At 37.2% G+C, this 21,164-nt stretch overlaps 1 protein-coding gene across 1 annotated transcript; it reads left to right on the top strand.

The window, feature by feature from the left end:
• Positions 1 to 1,426: 1,426 nt before the first annotated feature.
• On the top strand, positions 1,427 to 20,707 carry LOC130079446 (ATP-dependent DNA/RNA helicase DHX36-like). Its single transcript, XM_056244717.1, has 6 exons — positions 1,427 to 1,536; positions 1,643 to 1,742; positions 6,331 to 6,421; positions 9,495 to 9,612; positions 18,759 to 18,911; positions 20,422 to 20,707. Exons 2-6 carry the CDS (start codon positions 1,643 to 1,645, stop codon positions 20,587 to 20,589), a joined length of 630 nt encoding a protein of 209 aa, XP_056100692.1. The 5' UTR covers positions 1,427 to 1,536; the 3' UTR covers positions 20,590 to 20,707.
• Positions 20,708 to 21,164: the final 457 nt, after the last annotated feature.

Raw genomic sequence — 21,164 nt, 5'->3', positions numbered from 1 at the left:
AGTGTGACATGCGTAACCAATTGTGTAAACATAATCATAATAGATGACGCCACGGGTTTTTATTTAAAAGAAAGAACGTAGCCTACGCAATTTATATTCACAATACTTACTATAATAAATGTATATTATTTTATTGCATTTGTATTAGTTGTTTGAAGAGTAAAAAAAAAATCGGTCGGTCTTAATGCAAGTTTACAACCGACAAGTCGGTCGGACTAAAAAAAAAAAAAAAAAAAAAATTGGGTCGGCCCTAATTTGACAGGGTCGGTCGGGTTACGGCAAACAAGAATATTTTTAAGGATGGCCTCAGCGCTCTCGTACTGTGCAATGACAGCGCACCCTTCTCAGCGCTCTCGTACTGTGCAATGACAACGCACCCTTCTCAGCGCTCTCAGCCCACCCTTCTCCAGCAACGGACACAACCCGGAAAAACTGTCGGTATGGATTTCTGCCGATAAAGATAGTTCCACCAATCAACTATCATTACCGATATATCGGCAAAACCGATGAATTGGTCGACCTCTAGTCACAGTTCAATGCAAGATTTACAAACAGACTTTTACTTAAAGATACGGACCTGACTGTAATGCCGCATCATGGGGGGTTTTGGTATTTACTAGTTTGGGGGAACAGACACAGTCTCTATGTTATGATATCTAAGTGAAAGAGTCTCTACATTGGGTTCTAACGCCCCAGTAAAGTGATGGGGACACTATACTGTCAAAGAGCACCGTCCTTCGGATGAGACGTTAAACCGAGCTCCTGACTCTCTGTGTTCACAAAAAATCCCAGGATGTCTTTCGAAACGAGAAGGGGTGTAACCCCGGCATCCTGGCCAAATTTGCCCAGTGGCCTCTGTCCATCATGGCCTCCTAATCATCCCCTATATATATATATATATATATATATACTAATTGGCTTCATTACTCTGTTACCTCTCCAACAATAAGCTGGTGTGTGGTGGGCGTTCTTGCGCAATATGGCTGCCGTCGCATCATCCAGGTGGATGCTGCACATTGGTGGTGGTTGAGGAGATTCCCCCCTTCCATGTAAAGCGCTTTGAGTGCCTAGAAAAGCTCTATATAAATGTAATAAATTATTATTATTATTACATGACATTGAGAGATTTATTTGACTTCTGTGACGTGAGACAGCTAGCAGATGGTCAGTTTAGCCAGTCTGCCTGCTTCCTGACCTGGGCCACAGTTAGTCAAATGCCAGCTCTAAGACTATTGAGTGATGACAGTCTATTATGTATCTTGTCGCCATGGTAAGCGGGGAGGGTGCCAGTGTCTGACATCGTACTTGCAGGCTCATAGACCTCTTTAATGTTATTTTTAGTGATGCCTGACTGATGCAGTCGGATATCATTTGTGCCAACTTGATAACAATTTTACTGAATTACGTTTCGCAAATGAGCATTAGTGGTGTTTTTGTATGGTGTTATTTTAGGGCTGGGAGGATGCTAAGAGACAGGGTGGCAGGTTTGAGAGGGAATACTGCTGGGAAAACTTCCTGTCTGCAAACACGCTACAGGTCAGTGTGCACTCTACCAATCAAACATTAGTTAAACATAATAGACGAAATTGACCTTTTGATATGCACTTGATAAATGGAAACCCATTTTGCTCCTTCCCACCAGATGCTTCAGAATATGAAGGGTCAGTTTGCGGAGCATCTTTTGGCAGCTGGCTTTGTGAATAGTAAGGACCCTAAAGATTGCAGCTCTAACATCAACTCAGGTACTTTGCCTAGACTCTTCGACTGCCATTTACACTTGTACCTTTAAAGATTTGAGCTGTCTGAGAGTGCTGATTTTTGAGGAGCGATGAGCTACTATTTTTCTAACCAAAATCCAAACATGATGTTGACACCAATGTTCCCTGTAATTTTTTTTTCTTCCTGAGCAAAACTTTTTTCTATTGGGCGGACATTTTTCGCCACCTGAGCAAAAATATTCTTTATACCTGACCTGTACAGCATACGTAGAAACACAATGGTTTCAACATTCAGTTGTAACTTTTAACTTGAATGTGCCATTTCTATTTTTATTTGACCCTTGATGTAACTTATTGGTATTAAATCATATTTTCGAAAACAAGCTTCTTAACAAATTAAGAAGTCACTAAATGAAGCACATTTTAGGTTACCTGATTTTTTTTTTACAGTGCTGTTAACTGTACAGTCTTTGCCAAGAAATCCTATGAAAAATAATTTACAAAATCTTCTGCAGGACAGTTCAATTCTTTACAATAATAGAATATAGTATGAAAGAAAAGTAAGCTGTTGCACTGAGATGGTTTGGGAAAACCATAAAGTGTTTTTGTACAGTCAATTAATTGTGTACAGGAAGCATTAAACCATCAAAGTTAAATGATTGTTTATTGCTTATGAATTTCCAATATTTTCTTTAGCAGGGGGTTTCAAACTTTTTAATGGCAAGGAGCCCTAAACAATACCCTTGTGAGATTCTTTATTTAGGCTTATAATATAATAAAATATAGGCCTAATATAACCTAAACAATACCCTTGTGAGATTCTTTATTTAGGCTTATAATTAGGGCTGGGCAAGTCAACGCGTTATTATCGCGTTAACGCATTTATTAATTAATGCCAACAATTTTTTTTATCGCACGTTATCGCAGTTTTTTTAATTATTATTTTGAAAGTCCGTTGCTCACTGGCTCTGAATACACATAGGCCTACAGTCAAACCATGGATCAGGGGTGGGATGTTGGTCAGCCAGCAAATAACCCACCCAAACAAGCAGTGGAGGGGCTTTGGCAGGTTCTCTCAGGTGAACAGAAAGGGAGACAGCGCTCCACGAGTGAATGACAGGCGCTCTGGATAGTAACCATGGCAACGGCTTCTGTGCGCTACGCAGCTGTAGCCTTTTTAACTTAAATTAAAATTATACATAACTTTACCTGATAGGCCTGCGTTTAGTTTAGCGGAGATGCTCTGCCATGTAAATTCCATCCTGTTGATGACGTCCTGATAACTATTTAGATTGTGGAAACTCACAAACAGCGAGCCGAGAATCAGTCTCTATTCCAATGATTTGTGCTGCGCGTCATGTAGCTACAAAAAGTTAGGCTGTAGACAATTCAACTTCGGCAACAGGAGGGCGCGGGCGCGTGCGTGAGACGAGCATGACCGCAACAGTTTCACAGGAACGCACCCGCTTGTCGCTGCACCTGTGCTCGACTACTTCACCTCACTCTAGTCTAGGCTGATTTATAATTCTGCGTCGGATCTACGCCGGAGCCTCTACGCTATAGACATAGTTGGTTTTTATTTATACTTCTGCGTCGTTGCCCCCCTTGACTCGCAATTACACATGCAGAGGGAGGGAGCGGTTCTAGCAATCACAGCGCTTGCGGCGTAGAATTGACGCATTGTTACATTTTTGGAGAGGTGCACGTCAGGGTACGCGCGCTACACACAGCAGGTAGGCCTACGTAGCTACGGCGTGAGTTCGACGCAGAAGTATAAATTGGGCTTTACATCTGTTTAATGTAATCTTAGTGTACGTGGGAAACCATGTCATGACCAAACCTAAGCTACTATCAGAGAAGTAACGTTGGTCGACTTATATCTGTAGTAGTGGTCATGACCTCTGACTACATAGACTGTTTCTGCTGCTCCCTGATAAAAGATACCTGTTGAGAAAAAAAAAAACAAGAAAACTGGACTCGTTTTAACAAGCTAGATAAAAGGTAATGCCCTGGCAGTGGCATAGCATTTGATTTGATTACATTAATGTTTAAGTTGAGATTTACAATAAATATTTTATTGCTACTGTGTAAAGGGAATACTGCTGGTATAAAGCACCTTATTTGTTTAAAGTTTTTGCAAACCACGTTATTGCACTTTTGTGTAGCAGTACATTTAAATCAAAAGTGCGCAATACACTACTTTAGAATTCATTATTCACTCTTGCGCGTAACAATGCGTTTAATCGCAATAAATTCATGCGATTAATCGCGATTAAAATTTTTAATCGTTGCCCAGCACTACTTATAATATAATAAAATATAGGCCTAATATAATATAATATTAAAAAAACGAATTGAAGTATTTGAAGTGATATAATATAGTTTAAATGCTTCAATTTGTTTACATATTATATTATTATTATAATATGAAGACAAACTGAAGCATTTAAATAGATCTAATAGCTAAATATTTTCAAGAAAAGTGAATGTGAACTCTTTTATAATCTAACCATCCCTGAAACTCCCCCACACACAAAAACATCTATTTAAACTAATGATGTATTTTGAATTTGCACGCAGGTGGGTGTGTAATTGTTACCGTTCTGTGTCCATCAACCGTTATTTCCACCACTTTAATCAAACCACTCTTCGTTAAAACATTATGTGATTTTATTTCACATGTCTTTGCGTTTCTCGTTGCCTCTCGTATTGAGCTATTTGGTCCGCACACACGACTCACTGCCAATCAAACGCGCTCACATCATTCTTTTTCTATGAAACCTGTAAACTGCATTCACCAGTTTTCACTCTATAGCGGTTGACCAGAGCACTGAAATTATTTCTCACTTAAACTACAAATGGATTTCCCCACACATTTCGCGTCAGTCCTCTGCGTGACATTTTATTCTTTTCTGCGCGGCCGCCGCTTCAGAAGTGCGCGGCCGAGGCATCAGAAGTGCGCGGCCGCGCACGTGCGCAGCTTAGAGGGAACATTGGTTGACACTATTGATCCCAGAAAAATATTTAGGTAACACTTCACAAAAAGATTCCATTTAATAACATTACTTAATGCATTTGTATTGTGTACGACAATTTTTTCAAAAATGAAATTACACGTCATCCAGCATTTTATATCTTTAAGACACTGTCAATTTAGATAAGTTAGTGTTTTCATCTGGTCGTGATGAAATATATAATTGAGTGTCATCGGCATAACAGTGGAAATTAATTCCATGTTTTCTTATAATATTACCAAGTGGCAGCATATATATTGAGAATAGCAGAGGGCCTAACACCGATCCTTGCGGCACTCCATAGTCTACTGACGTTATCTTCTATTTTTCCCCATTTAAACAGACAAAATGGTAACGGTCTGATAAGTACGATCTAAACCAGCTTAATGCCTGTCCCTGAAAACCAGTGTAGTTTTGTAGTCGATCCAAGAGTATTTTATGATCTATAGTGTCGAACATTATTTGACTTGAAATGTTAATATTTATGAGTTTATTAAAAAAAATTAACAGATTTAGAGTAATTAATGCTGTAAATGTCTAATCTAATTTTCCATGATATTTTGACATAAGAAATCATTGTACTATTAAAAACATGCAGAAAGTTTTAGAACACAAAAAAACACGATAGAGATGAATACAGTGGCAAAATACGGCCTGCACACAGATCAATGATGATTGACGTCATCATTACCTCTTTGACCTGCCCACTGGTGCGTTAGTGAATATGGACAGGCAAGAGAAATAACACAACATGATCAGTAAATAACTTTATCTTCCAAAGGGACTTAATGATAGGAAAGGGGTTGTTGTTTTGAAAGTATGTGAATATGTCAATAGAGCATTATTTGTCTGTTTGGTACTTTTCTCTGTGGATTCTTTGATAAACCAGTCACAATTTACAAACAGACTTACTGAAAGATATGGACCTGAAAGTAATGCCGCATCATGTATGTACAGTAGCAGTGTTCTATCGCCTAATCTGTGATAAATGATTTTACAACAAACAACGTCTGACTGTACAGGAGGGCTTACATACCAAAAATCATTGATTACTTTTTGTGTGTAGTAAATCAAGCCATTGACTAAATAGTCAAATTGACACTGTTACTCTCATGGAAATCATGTGTTATTTAAATTGTGGTAAGGTTATATAGAGAAAGAGCAAAGAAACACTCCCTTTAAGATCGCTGGAGCTGTTCAGTGACAGTGAGAGTTCTGTACTCTCGCCAAAACTCGCCTTATAATCAGAGCTGCTGTCTACACTGCACAATGAATCTCTAATTTACATTGTGTCCACATTGTGTTAGTTGTGATTGAGGAATTGTAAGTGTGAATACGAGATTCAATGGTGAGATGATTGGAATCGTGCGCTTAACAGCCATGATTGTGATCAGCTACAATGTTCAGCGATGCAACCTAAGGGAATAGATCTAAATATAATTCTTTAATCAACCTTTTTCACAATAAGTTAATCTCGGCAGATACAATTTTGATGTAAAAATTAGTTTCTAGCTGTTTTTCTCTCCGCTCTGTCTATCTTCCTATTCACATTTTTACATCTAACATAACCAATGTTCTTCATTATTTATGTTACTCAGAGAATGAGAAGCTGATTAAGGCAGTGATAGTAGCAGGACTGTACCCAAAAGTGGCCAAGATTCGCCCCAGCCATAGTAAGAAGAGACCGATGTAAGTGGCATGTATTTCTCCTATTGCTTGTTTTTTTAATGTTTATTTTGGATTATGTGCCCTCCATTCTTCAGTTCATTGATAGGCCTGAACCTCAATTGAATACTTACAGACTGTCACTAGCTGCGTTTCCATTACCCTTCAAACTGCGCAAATTGAAATTGAAAATACGCCAAATGGAAACACATCAATTTCTCCCATATATCGTTTTTTACTTTAAAAGTGTTTACACTCGCAGGAGGTGGTTGTTCAGGCAATTCGAAAAAGGAATATTTTGCTAAACTGCAACAGCTATGGAGATTATCAATCATCAATCTACTGATATTCCTGCCGCTCCAGGATGTCAAATGTTGAATTTTCTGTCGAATTTGAACCACTGAATTTATGGAAGCGAATTTGTAAAGCAAAATAAAATGGACTGTCAAAAAAACGCCGTCATTTCGCCATAGCTTTTTATCGACATTTAGAAAATATTCCAAAAGTTTTGTGCAAATCTGTAATGGAAACGCGGCTACTGATGGCATTATCCCAATTTAAGACATCTTCACAGACCTTTGTTCTGTTGTGAAAAATAAAGGGCAGAAAAGATGAAAAGCAATCTCAGATGAGAGAAACGGCATGAAAAGATCTGCATGTAATGTCTTCAGGAGAATATAACCTCATGTCACAGTGGTGGTTTGAAGATATCATTGTCATAACTCTCAGGAGGCATCCTGTTGTGGCGTTTGATTTCAGCTTTAATGCACACAAAGTGCATCAGCGCTCTTTCACAGCCCTACTGCTGCACACCTCCTTCACGCCACTGTATACACCACTTCACTCTGTCCGCTCTTCACACGGCTTCCATTTAGCATCATTCTATTATTTATACGCCATTCTGCCTGTGATTTAAAACCTTTACACTAAGCCTAGCTCAATTTGTTACTGCTCTCACTGCTAGACTGACTATCAGTGTAAACTAAAGTCTGCTTAACATTTATATTGTAGTGAAACCTTATACCATTCAAATGTTTCTTTTTTGCTCATCAAGGCTGTATTTATTTGATCAAAAATACAGTAAAAACAATATTGTGAGATATTATTGCAATTTAAGATAAACAGTTTTCTATACAATATATTTAAAAATGTAATTTATTCCTGTTATGGCAAGCTGAATTTTCAGCATCATTACCAATCATGATCCTTTAGAAATCATTCTAATATGCTGATTTGGTGCTCATCAAACATATCTTATTATCAATGTTGAAAATGTTGAATGAAAATTACTCCATGATTTACTGACCCTCACGCCATCCTAGGTGTATATGACTTTCTTCTTTCAGACGAATACATTAAGAGTTATATTAAAAAATATCCTGGCTCTTCCAAGTTTTATAATGGCAGTGGATTGCAACCAACAGATTGAAGCTCAAAAACGTGCATCCATCCATCCATCATAAACGAACTTCACGCGACTCTGGGGGGTTAATAAAGGCCTTCTGAAGCAAAACGATGAGTTTATAAAGTTTTAAATATTAAAGGGGTGGTTGATTATGATTTCACTTTTCTAAGTTTAGTTAGTGTGTAATGTTGCTGTTTGAGCATAAACAACATCTGCAAAGTTACAACGCTCAAAGTTCAAGGCAAAGGGAGATATTTGCTTTTAAAGAAATCGTTTTTTAAGGACTACAACAAACGGCTGGTAGGAACTACACGAGCTTCCTCCCGGGTTAGTGACATCACTAACCCTAAAATTTACATAAACCCAGCCCCCGGGAACACGCAGTCCATGTTGAGAAGAAGAGCTGTTGTAGTCAAGCACATTTGTGAGTCAGCTCAAACTGTAGCATCCGTCTTTTCACATGCAATAGAAAAGTCACTCTGTGTGCATCTCACAACAGTTCGAGCGATTTATAGATTATCCTGACAGAATATGCTAATTGAAGATAGTTAACTCCACATCAGCACCATAAATTCATCAACTAACCATTCAGAGATGTCCTGTTGCATTCTACATGTTGTCACATCTTCTTAGTCTCTCCATCTTTGTCTGACTCCGGTTTAAACATAAAAGGCAGAACAGTTTCTGACATTTTAGTGTGTGTCTGCTTAAGGTAATCGGAGCTGCTATAACACACACACTCTTGAAGCTCTGCCCACTGTTTCGGGAGCTGCAGCTCATTTGAATTTAAAGGGCCAGACACAAAACGGTGCCTTTTTGCTAACCCTCAAAAAGTGACAACTTTAACATGCTATATAAAAATATCTGTGGGGTATTTTGAGCTAAACCTTCACATACACACTCTGGGGACATCAGAGATTTATTTTACATCTTGTGAAAAGGGTATTATACCACCCCTTTAATATTTTTCTTACACAAAGTAAAATAACTAACTTCCGGCCAAACGAACATAAGTATAAAGCGCAGTTGGAGTTCGTTTATGATGGATGGATGAATTGCAATCCACTGCCATTATAAAACTTGGAAGAGCCAGGATATATTTTAATATAACTCCGATTGTATTCGTCTGAAAGAAGAAAGTCATATACTCCTAGGATGGCTTGAGGGTAAATTTGGGGTGAAATCATGGGGTAATTTTAATTTTAAAGTCAACTAATCCTTTAACACTTTTGTGGAAACCATGATTTATTTCAGGAATTCTTTGATGAATGGTGTAAGTGTAAATTAACAGCATTTATTTGAAATTATATAAGTTTTGATCAAAGTTCTGTCACTTTTTATCAATTTAATGCATCCTTGATTAATAAATGTTAATTATTTAAAAAAATCGTACTGACCCCGAACCTTTGAACGATAGTGTAAGTCTGTGATCAGAATTTCTGTCTTCCTAAAATAAGTACAGATTATTTAATTAAATTAACAACATTTCCGCTTACAACTTACACAAAAAAACTGCTGTGACGTTATTTGATTTTTTTTCCCCACCTCCTGGGTGGTTTATTATTGTTTCAATTATTTTGATAAACCTGCCCTAAAAGGCATGTATGACCAAAATTAACTATGGTTTGTTGCTTTACATAATATGGGGCATTTCAGTTTTTGAAAAATTCTTGAAATTGTGTGGTTTTGCAGGCCGGTGTACACTAAGGCTGATGGGAAAGTTTGTATCCACCCTAAATCTGTCAATGCGGAGGAAACTCAGTTCCACTACACATGGCTCATCTATCACCTGAAGATGAAGACCACCAGTGTATGTGCCTTTTTTAATTTTTTGTAATGTTTTTATCTTTGCTGACGAGTCAAATATTGAGGCTAAATTGTTACGTGTGTTCTGTTAATTTACTTTTCTATTGTTATTGTATTTGTATTGTATTTTATTGCAACACTTGTAGATAGAGCAGTGTTTCCCAACCGGGGTGCCTCGGCGATCCTGGTGTGCCGTCTGGCGAGAGCAGGGGTGCTGTGTAAAAATTCCTTCAAAAATGTTTCAATTGCTTAAAACTGTAAAAAAGTTTTTATTCTATACCATCATTCTCTGATGTCTCTAATAACAACAAATAACACATACATTCAAAAAAAAATGCAAACCATAAGAGCAGAGCCGGATTATCCATAACAGGGCTCTAGAGTGCGACCAAAATTTGTAAGGGTGCGACTAAATTTTTTCCTAGGTCGCACCAGTGCACCTAACGTTCTCGCATGATCGCATCCGTTGCCTCTCCACAAACGAGTCTTTTGTTCTCCTTGCACGCATGGTTGGATCATATCGTGGTCTAAACCAATCAGAGATAGAGATTGGGCGGGTCTTTGCCTCTGATTGGCTGTGGTTATGCTCCGTGCTGAAAATGCTCTAAAATGCTAAACTAAAATGATCCGTGCTGTGTGATTGAAATAAATTGCGACGTGAGCACCAGAGAATCAGTTACGGCAATCAGCAGCATCAGCTAAATAAACGCAAGAAAACAGACGACGAAGAAACTTTTAAAAATGTAGGCTACTTAAACTAGGGCTAGGTGAAAAATATTGATTTCTCGATTTTAATCGATTCTCATTTTTACGAACCGGTTGGGCTATGCTGTTTTCAGTTGATGAATGAATGGAACATTGTAGTGAGAATCCCATCCAATAAATCGCAATAATCTTTGTGCTTTGTTACTATTGATATGAAACAAAGTCTCAGATTTCAAATTAGGTCCATTTTCTTATGAAATTCAAAAACATAAATAGTGTGTTGAGTCGACGCTGTTGGGTGAGATCGCTCTGGCTCAGCTCAAGAGAAGCAGCAGCGCGGCGCGCACATGATCTCCTCTTCCGCCTTTACAATACCAGTTACAGCGCCAAATAAACATGAAAGAGCATCTGAAAGTGTGCTAAAAGATAGAGTACAACTTATCGAAATCCGTATCTTTCACATGTGTTTCAATGTGTTTCACATGTGTTTCAATGTCAATCAGTGTTTCAACCGTGGAAAGACGTCAGTAAAACGCTTGTAAACAATGTAATGTAACGTCACATTTAACTTACCTCAGAAAAAACATATCCAGTGACCATAAACTCGTTAGCTAGATAGAAAAATTAACTCTAGGGAGGAGCATTTTGCCAAATATATGCACCATATTGCATATTCATTATAATTTTTAATGTTTTTCAATATTTAATGCATGTTGTTTGAAAAAATCTGGCAAGTTTTTATGCAGCCACCATTTAAATGTTTATATTTCATATAACTTTATTATTATAAAAATAAATAAAAGTGTAATTTAAGTGTTTGTGTACAAATCAGGTAATTTTTACCTTCAATATTATAGTAGGCTAATGAAGCATAGTGGGCTACAACTGACTCCCAGTTTACAGCATTAGTTGAGATTTGTTTTTCTTGAGAAAATTTGCCATGTATTGTACCTGATATCCAAAATAATCAATATTGAATCGAATTGTGAAATTTGTGTCAATACCCTGCCCTAACTTGAACAATGTAAAAACAGCACTTTAAATGTTTTATTTTTTTTAAAGATTTATATTTTTATATACAGTATAATTGTGCTTAAAAAAAAAAAAACTACACCTTATTATTCTTATTCTTGTTTAAAAGCATTTACATAATTTAAATGAATGTATATGGAGCGTGATAAAAAGGTGACCTTGAAATTGTGGCGTTAAAGGCGACGTGAGACGAGGAAAAATTTTAGTGCACCTAAATTTTGTGCTGGTGCACCTAAATAAAAAAGTTAGGCGCACCAGTGCAACCAAGGCAAAAAGTTAGTCTGGAGCCCTGCATAAGGGCACTTGGGCCAGTGCCCAGGGGCACCAACGATTCACAACCACGAGGGGGGCACCACATGACACAAGCTTTAAAAATATTTTTCGTAAATTGTTATATTATTAACTTGAAATTCTTAAAAGACCATACATAACTCGTTTATGAACACTAATTTAACAATAATAATAATAATAATAAAAAATTATAAATAAATAAAGATTTATAAAAGAAGACCACTATCACTCCCCCCCTCCCGGACCCTCCCCAATCTGTCAGAGTTGAGTTGGTCCACAACAAGTACGCGCAAATGTGTCATTTTTTTAACGGCTACAGAAAATTAATCTAAATCCAAAATGGACAGATGTCAATTGAGTGGTTTTGCAAAAAGAAAGTTAAAGAAAGACAAGGACGCTAGACGTTTAGCTACAATTCAAAATGTTCCAGGGATTGAACGTTTTTTTGTGAGAACATCACTAGTTTCTGAGAACATCACAGGAATTGCGATCACTAGCAGTGCTGAGTCTGACGAAGCCGGGGGTATATTTTGAGGTATAGTGCCCAGGGGCACCACACTGTCTTAATACGGCCCTGCATAAGAGGGGTTGGTCTGAATTTTGGCGTGGGATTGCGCATAATTTTCATTCCCATGCACACACACAACGCTGCCTCTCAAACAGCTCGCGAGTGCCAAATGGATTTCTTTTTTGTGGCTTGTTGCTCTTAAACGGTCAAATACTAACACAAATATTGTCTTGTTGTGTATTTACATAAACACAGTCGGTTATGTCATATGTGAACGTAAACAGTTCAGAAATGCATGTTCAACAGTATATTGGATCTGTGCGTCAGGTCTTAAAGTGATGGTGAACTTGGTTGGCTTTTAAAGTTCCACAGAGGGTCCTGCCTTTGAGTTTTGGCTTGAGCAATGAGAAAAGTGCAATTCTCAAGCGGTACAAGTTCCTTTGTTTAAAAAGCTGACTCAAACTGCCAGCTTGCTCCAATCATGCAAATGTGTCCATTTATACTCTGATAAATATAACAAACACACACTGCATTCTATGAGAAGGTGAAGGTCTAGGAGAAGTCATTAACCCTCTGGGGACGGCAAACGTGCCGGCGCGTTTTGCTGTTTTTTTTTTCACATAGCAGCAACATAGACTTAAAATACTATGTCATTTATGGTCATATAAATAAAATCAATACATGATTATAAACTATAGAGGGTCTTCTTTTTTTGTGTACACTCACATTAACATCAAAACCTTGTGTTTTTTTTTTTAATAAATAAAATAAACAGGGTGCGCTTTCAGCTCACTCTGTCTCCACAAAAATCTTTCTGAAACATGTCTGGAAAATGAATTGAAACTCAGCTAATACTTATCACACAAACATGAAACATACGTCTAAAGAACGCTTTAAATTTCTACTTTTAAATAAAACAATTCACATTTAAAACAAATATTCTCCTGCAATGTAATCTGTATGAAACTAAAGAGAAGTACAGTTTCTCCTGTCTCAGCTCATTATCGTTAATTTGTTCACACCCACTCGCAGAGCGTGCTATTCATAAGATAGTGTGTTGAGGCCATATGCAAAATAGATAAACGCCCCCAGGCAAATGCTGTAAACTCTGTAAACACACTATATTTTTTAGTCAGATTAAGATTCGTCTTGCGCGGCTATGAGGAATAATCCTGGGACATTTACCACAGAAGTGCTGGTTTATTTTCACTTCGAGGAGGAGCAACAGATTCAGCTGAGAAGTGTAAGTGTTTTATGCTTGTGCTTTGTTCTAATCGCGATATAGAATAACGTTAGTGTCTGTAAACGGAAAAATAGCATACTGTTTTAAATGTGAATCATGTTTCTGTGTGTGTGTGTGTGTGTGTGTGTGTGTGTGTGTGTGTGTGTGTGTGTGTGTGTGTGTGTGTGTGTGTGTGTGTGTGTGTGTGTGTGTGTGTGTGTGTGTGTGTGTGTGTGTGTGTGTGTGTGTGTGTGTGTGTGTGTGTGTGTGTGTGTGTGTGAATGAATGAATGAATGAACGCACAGATACGCACTGTTACAGACGAAATAAAAGACAACATTTCGTTGACTAGTTTTGGATAACTTTTTATAAATCAAATAAGCATCAAATAAGCTTAAAAATTAAGACATCAAATAAGCTTTTGTTTGGAGTTTCTGCTCATATGTTAAATATATAGTATGTTTTGTCAATAAACCAATCAACTAAGATGTTTGTTACAATGCAAGCTATATCAAAATAATGAATCCTCAACTTTGAAATATGTATGATCAAACTAAGACATTTATGGAAAAAAACAATTTTCTTTTCAAGATGTTTCCAACTCTAACTTTGAACTTTGAACTGAAATAAAACCATGTCTATATGGTGAAGGGTGTGTGATAGAAGTGTCGAGACATATGCACCCTGTATTTTGTATTATTAATGTCCCTAAAGGTTGGAGTTTTCCTCATTTTTTAAATTAAGGCATTAAGATTTTTTATTCCTCTTTTTAGTCAACTTTAGCATGGGTGTGTTCACTTATTCTAAGCAGTGTGTGTGTGTGTGTGTATATATATAATTAAAAAAAAGCAATTTTAACCAGAAAAATCTACAATGCATGCCCAAAGTCGTGCAGCCATATAGTTTCTCTTGATATCAGCATGTTCACAGGTGTTTATTTATTTTTTTACAGGGACAAGATGCTACTGATGAGTCCTGCTGACTTCAACATTCACAGGAGACTACATGAACATGGTAAAATGAAAAATCAAACACCTTGGAAATGACAGGTATGTACTATGTTTCAGGAATGGGACAATGCTGTGTGACTGTGCAAGCCTCTGTCTTTAGATCAGTGTGTTTACTAATGTGCTTTTTTGTCTTTTGTTGTGTATCTTTGGATTATGTTGTGTTGTAAATAAATCCAAACAATCTAAAAGCCATTCTTTTTTAAATATCCTCATTCTTTGTGCAAGGCTCCTCATAATGATATGGCCTGATAGCACCTAATAGGGCCATTATGGGAGGGTCTTTGTCTTTCTCAGGTGTGAAATGCCATACATATTAATGAGAGATCACGCCTCCTCGCATAAAGCTTTCTCAAACAAAACACGTCATACACATTCTAAAAGACTATTGACTTATCTGAATGAGTAGTCAGGATGATTCTCACATAGTTTTGGAGCAAATATTCTAGACTATGTGATACAATTTTCAAAAGTCTTGTGAAGAAATAATCAATATGTGTTTTGTGGCCTTATTTCAGAAACTTTTATTTTTAAGTTTTTCAATAACCATGCATAAATAATATTCTCTCAAAAATACAAACATGTACATACATGTTGCTCACATATTATGGTAGCCCCGTTTGTGCTATATAGAGTGAATTTACACCTTTGCCATGAACATGTTTATAAATAACTGAAAAAAGCACAAATGTCAGTGCATGTCAAAACATCCCAAGGGCCCCAAAAACCCCTTGGTCCCCAGAGGGTTAAACGAGGAACATTTTGATAGGAGACACCACCTAGATGTATAGGCAGTATATACACTATACAAGGCAGTATATACACTATACAATATAAAAAGACTATAAACAAACAGTAATACTACTCAAAATGTACTGGAGAAATGCATGTTAATTCATTAGACAGATTTGTAAGTGAATTAGTGGAGAGAATTCCATTTCTATGGGACTGCATGTCTGTTTCTTGCAGCATGTACTGTTCTCTCATTGAGAACAATCAATGTCCCAAGTGTCTTTGAAGTGTGTGAGTGGAGCAGAAGGGTGGTGATTCACAGTGGGGCAGACAGACATCACGGAATCCACTTGAGTGAGGAGTTGTGAAGATTAAGCGTAACAATGGTGTGTTTGATTGGTCCTGTCGTTACATAGTTAGTTTGTGGAGTAAATATACAGGCTATAATCTGTGTGTGTACACAGCTTGTTTTAAAATGGCGGTACCATTTCTGTTCCATTAGTCAACTCCGACTGGTACAGACTTTCGGCAACTATTGTCGACTGATCTAGACTGCAAATTGGGGCAAAAGTTGTGTTGTGTATTCCAGCCTTTATAAGGATGTGTAAAAAAAAAAAAAAAAATTCGCCCCCCAAACCAGTCTGCTCACGCAGATCACGTCGTCAGCATGTTCCTGGGCTATGCAGAGTTGTAGACAGACAGTCTTTTTTTCAGAAACCATCTTTCACAGTTCCTCCTGATCGAAAACAATGAGCTTATGTGGCGTACATGTAACCGTAATTACGAGATTGCAACCCATGGCATTCTCGAAGCTGTTCATGTGCTTAGACTCGGATTTAAGCGTTTTTCTCTGGCAACACTACCAACGGTGAAATGAATCTGCAGCAGCACAAGTAGTCAAGTCAAGTCAAGTCATCTTCATTTATATAGCGCTTTTAACAATGGAGATTGTTTCAAAGCAGCTTTACAGAGATAAACATACAATTTACGGTAACAGAGATTGTTTTGGCTTTATAGCGATTTTTGAATAATGTTATTTCCAGCTAAAGTTAGTTTTGATTGATTCACTTCCAGCAAAATTATCATTTGTTATTACATTTGGGGCCACTAAGACGACGGCGTTCTCTCTAAACAGACTTTAAACGCGAACCTGTGACCTGATGGCGTTCACATGCGTTCACAAGCGCATTAACAATTTATTCTATAGTTATATTCGTTTGAATATATGTGCGCAGGTTTGTAATTTCCCTACAAACCATGCCTAAACAAACTACTTGTCTTGCCTATACATTTTATAAAGAATTTTGTTTTATTTTATCACTTCGGGGTACGCGAACCGGAGTAGAGCTCTACAATAATGATGAACGTATACAATTACAATGTTATGTGCTTTGAGACATGAGGTAATTTAACTCTGTCTCTCTGCTCTGGCTGTGTGCGACCAATGTGTTTTGGATGAGGCGTGGCTTTGGAGACGCTCTGAAGGGAGGGTGGGATCTAATGCTTTTAAAGCTAGGGTGCTATTGCTAGCCTCTCCGGAATTGCCTACCCTGATTTAAACAATGAATTTGGATGCTGGATGGGATTTGCGCTGATCTGAAGTAATGATATGAAGCTTATTATTTTATTGAACCTAATTATAATATTTACAGATCAAACCCTGTGTCCCTAAAAGAAAACATTTAGGTTTTTTTTTTTTTTTTTATCAAAACAAAAAACAAATCTTACTTTATGAAATATGAATAACTTTTTACCTTTGAGGATGTCCCCAAAGTGAACCCCAACACTAGGGGTTCCCAACTCGGTAAACTCGCACACATGCACTTGTGCTGTGTGTCCATTTCCTCATATCAAAGGAAAGGACTACTGTATATCATTTTGTTAAAGAGCTCTGTGTTGAGAGGACGTGTGTTTGCAGATTAATGCCGCCCCCAGTTTAAGTCCATCTTTTATTCAGTTTCTGTGTGCCTTTTACTCAATAGCCTCTCAAAAGAGTTCAAAGCTCCTTACCAAATCAAAGAGTACAATTTCTGCCATATCTCTCCTTGCTCAATGAGTCTCATACACGCACAGTTGCACCTGTGGCTGTTTTTGAAAAAAAAAAAAAAAAACTATTTTAACTATTTGGTGGCTATCTGTCACAGTGATGCAGATTGAACAGTCCTGTCCTGTACAGCAGTGTCCCCAGGGTGAGACCTGGCATGCCTGTCTTATTGTCCTTTTCCGAGAAAGCAATACTGAAAATAGAGAGCGAGAAATTAACCTGTGCTAACACTATAGTCACTCTGGGGTATCTTTGTTTTTAGTCTCTGTTTTTAGTTTGATGTGAAATCAATAATTCATGCGTATTTATTTAATTGGTTCACATAAGGGTCCTGACCAGATTTATTTTGCGATTAAATGACCAGCTGATAGAACATTGTTGCTTACTTTTTTTCTTTTTCATAGTCTGTCTTTCTTAGCAGTTGCAGCGCTCCTTCATAACGATGCAGAAACATGGGGACAGAGTTAAGAAAATCACATGTAGAGGGAGGAAAAAGATTGTTAAGAGTGACAAAGGAGACCCCTAAAGAAAATTGTCGGATAGTGAGATTGAATTTTTAACTGCCTCACTCTTTATTGGCTGGCTTCACTTTTTATGACGTCATGAGCAATCCAGTCATTTATATAGATCAGTGCTCAATACTGTGTTCAGCAAGTAAAGAGGGAGGAAGTGCCAAAGATATGCTTTTCTTCCTCTCTCTTTTCACACGCATTTACACCATTCTGTTTCTGCGTATGGGGATATAAGTCACCCTGCCGCAGGACATTTTCACTCACAAACAGTCTATTTCTCCACTCTCTGACTCAGAATTACATTTAAGCAGAGACAGCCTGAAAAAAAATCTCAATTTTCTTTTGCATGTGTGCATGCCTTTGCATGCATGCATCATTGCAATTTGTTTGCTATTTGTACATTGGGCTAGTTTTGCAAAACTACAAACAGCATATTGAGTAATGCTTGATACCTGCAAAAATTTAATGTATTCATCTTGATTTGAAAATGAATACACTACTTTTCTAGAAATTACTTGTAAAGTCAAGTGGTGTAATATTTCCTTATATACTCAAATTAATTCAGGGTATAATTCTGAATTATTACTAAAAAAGTATTACTAACACTTTATTTTACAGTGTCCTTGTTACATATGTTACATGTACTTGCGTGTAATTATGCATAATTTACTAATTACTACAGCAACTACCCTAAACAAAACCCTATTCCTAACCCTATCCTATAGTAAGTACATGTGAATTGATATTATGCAAATGTATAATTACACCTTAAAAATGACACCTAAGTCTAAAGTGTAACCAAAAAAGGGAATTATAGTGAAGAATTATGAACTTTAACCCCTGAATATTATGGTTAACTTGGATTTTTAGCTTTGGCATTTTTTGACAACCTAAACTAAACTTGTCATGTTACAGAAAGTTTCAGCCTTTTGGATATATATTTTTTATTTGAGACTCTTTTTTTTTAATATATATATATAATTTGTAACTACCTCACATCAAAGTCAATGATGTCAAGGTGAACTGTCTGAAGTAAATATAGGTTGGGAATTTAAAAAAAAAAAGTTGTTTGATTTCTTTTCCCTCTTTTTCTAAAGATCTTCCTCTACGACTGCACCGAGGTGTCTCCGTTTTCATTGCTGTTCTTCGGAGGGGATATTTCCATCCAGAGGGACCAGGACCAAGAGACCATCGCCGTGGATGAGTGGATTGTATTTCAGTCCCCGGCACGCATTGCTCACCTAGTCAAGGTTTGTGTTCATTTGACATTTTTTTGTTTCACATACAATACAATACAATACAAAGTTTATTTATAAAGCACAATTTAAAAACAACCGAGGTTGACCAAAGTGCTGTACAAAAGAGGATAAAACAAACACAAGCTGTAAAATAGGTGTAACACATAAAAGTAAAATCCTGAAACAGCAAGTCAAGGTATATTAAACGCCAAAGAAAATAAGTGTGTCTTGAGGGAGGACTTAAAGGTAGATAAAGTTGGGGCAGTTCTGATATGAACCGGGAGAGTATTCCATAATTTAGGGCCGATGACAGAGAAGGCACGATCACCTCTATTTTTTTAATCTTGTCCTGGGAACTTGCAATAGTCTGGAGTTAGCAGATCTAAGTGACCTTGACTGAACGTAGGGGTGTAGCAAATTTTGAAATCGATTCTATATTTGATCGGCAGCCAATGTAGTGAGATCAATACTGGCGTGACAGAATCATATTTACGTTTTCCATAGAGGAGCCGAGCCGCTGCATTCTGAACTAATTGTAGACGTGAAACACAAGCCTGAGGGGCACCGATATACACAGAATTACAGTAGTCCAATCGAGATGTTACAAAAGCATGCATAACTGTTTCAAATTTCTTTAGAGAAAGAAATGGCTTTACCTTTGACAGGAGACGAAGATGGTAAAAACACGACTTAATCACAGTGTTTATCTGCTTATCGAATTTAAGATTATTATCAAGCCAGACACCTAAGTTTCTGACACATGTGGTAGTATAAGGTGACAAAGATGCAAGTTCAAGGTCATGTACATAGTAAAACTGAACTTATTGTGTTTGGTTCAAATGAGCACTCTCATTAATACTCATGAAGTTAGTTGCAAGCCAGTGTTTTAGTTCTTCCAAACAGTCCATAATGGTCTTTAGGGCCTGCTTGTTATCCCGCTTCATAGGGATATACATTTGGGTGTCATCTGCGTACAAATGGAAAGAGACCCCATACTTGTTAAAAATAGACCCTAGTGGAAGCATATAAAGGGAAAACAATACAGGACCCAAAATTGAACCCTGAGGAACACCAGAGTTTAAAGATATTTCAGAAGATGAATGGTGTCCAATATTGACAACATACCTCCTGTCAGAGAGATATGACCAAAACCACTGTAATACTGTGCCACGAAGTCCAACACATGTTTCAAGACGTGATATAAGAATATCATGGTTGATTAGATCAAAGGCAGAACTGAGGTCTAACAGAACCAGAGCCATAGACTGCCTGGAGTCAGTAGTTAACATGATATCATTTAAAACTCTTAAAAGAGCTGACTCAGTACTGTGACAGGATTTAAAACCAGATTGAAATTTTTCATTAATAGAGTTTAAAGTCAGATAAGACTGAAGTTGATTTAAAACAACTTTCTCTAGAATTTTTGAGAGAAAAGGTAAATTTGAAATTTTACCACATGTGACTTGACATGGCACTCAGTGATGGATTGCAATTATACTTCAAATGTATTCTTTAAATTTAGGAGCTGAGGAAGGAGCTGGACGTGTTACTGGAGGAGAAAATAAAAAGTCCACGTCCTGTGGACTGGAATGACCGGCAGTCTAAAGATTGTGCCGTCATCTCTGCCATAATCGACCTCATCACCACACAGGAAACCCCTGCTGAAGACCCCAGGAGAGGCAGCCAGTGAGCACAACCACCAACAGCTTATTTATTTCAATGACATTTAGCTGCCACAGAGAAGACTGATCTGCTCTCACCCACTCTGATCTTTTTTTTATCAATACTTGCAAGTGTTGAAGTAAATACTTAAAGTTATCTTATCTTTAATGTTAGCACTTCTTTTTTATTTTAGCATTGGCTTGAGTTGTATGCTTTCTTTACAGTAATTCATTAAATTTGACATAATATAATCCATTTGTCTATGGAGATCTTTCATTCGTAATCTCACTTTATACACATACATATAGGTCAAGTGAAAGTTTAAGGAATGCAATATATTTACTCTTTAAATGCACATAAAAAGATCTTGAATATGAATCTATATACTGATTATTTCTATTGATTCGTTTACAAATTGAGTATCTGATACATGTTTACATTTTCCCTGAGAGTCAATTATGAGAGTGAATAAGCGAGTGAACATCTCTGTGCTGCTATAAAACTTTCCTTCATTTTAAATAGGGACTCCATGTACACGAAATGTTACTTGCTCTGAACAGTGAACCTGTGTCGCTTTGGAAAAAGCTAATTTTTGTGGAGGAC

The sequence above is a fragment of the Rhinichthys klamathensis genome, unplaced genomic scaffold, assembly GCF_029890125.1.
Source record: "Rhinichthys klamathensis goyatoka isolate OS25496 unplaced genomic scaffold, OSU_Roscu_1.1 h1tg001060l_1, whole genome shotgun sequence".
NCBI classification, from domain to species: Eukaryota; Metazoa; Chordata; class Actinopteri; order Cypriniformes; family Leuciscidae; genus Rhinichthys; species Rhinichthys klamathensis.
Note: the sequence above shows the minus strand (reverse complement) of the source record. Positions and strands in the feature narration are given on the sequence as shown.

What these genes read in the sequence shown, in the direction of transcription:
- LOC130079446 (XM_056244717.1), top strand. Translation starts at nt 1,643, where the DNA reads ATGCTTCAGAATATGAAGGGTCAGTTTGCGGAGCATCTTTTGGCAGCT. An exon ending in CAGCTCTAACATCAACTCAG is followed by an intron (nt 1,743 to 6,330) that starts GTACTTTGCCTA and finishes TATGTTACTCAG; the next exon opens with AGAATGAGAAGCTGATTAAG. An exon ending in TGAAGATGAAGACCACCAGT is followed by an intron (nt 9,613 to 18,758) that starts GTATGTGCCTTT and finishes CTTTTTCTAAAG; the next exon opens with ATCTTCCTCTACGACTGCAC.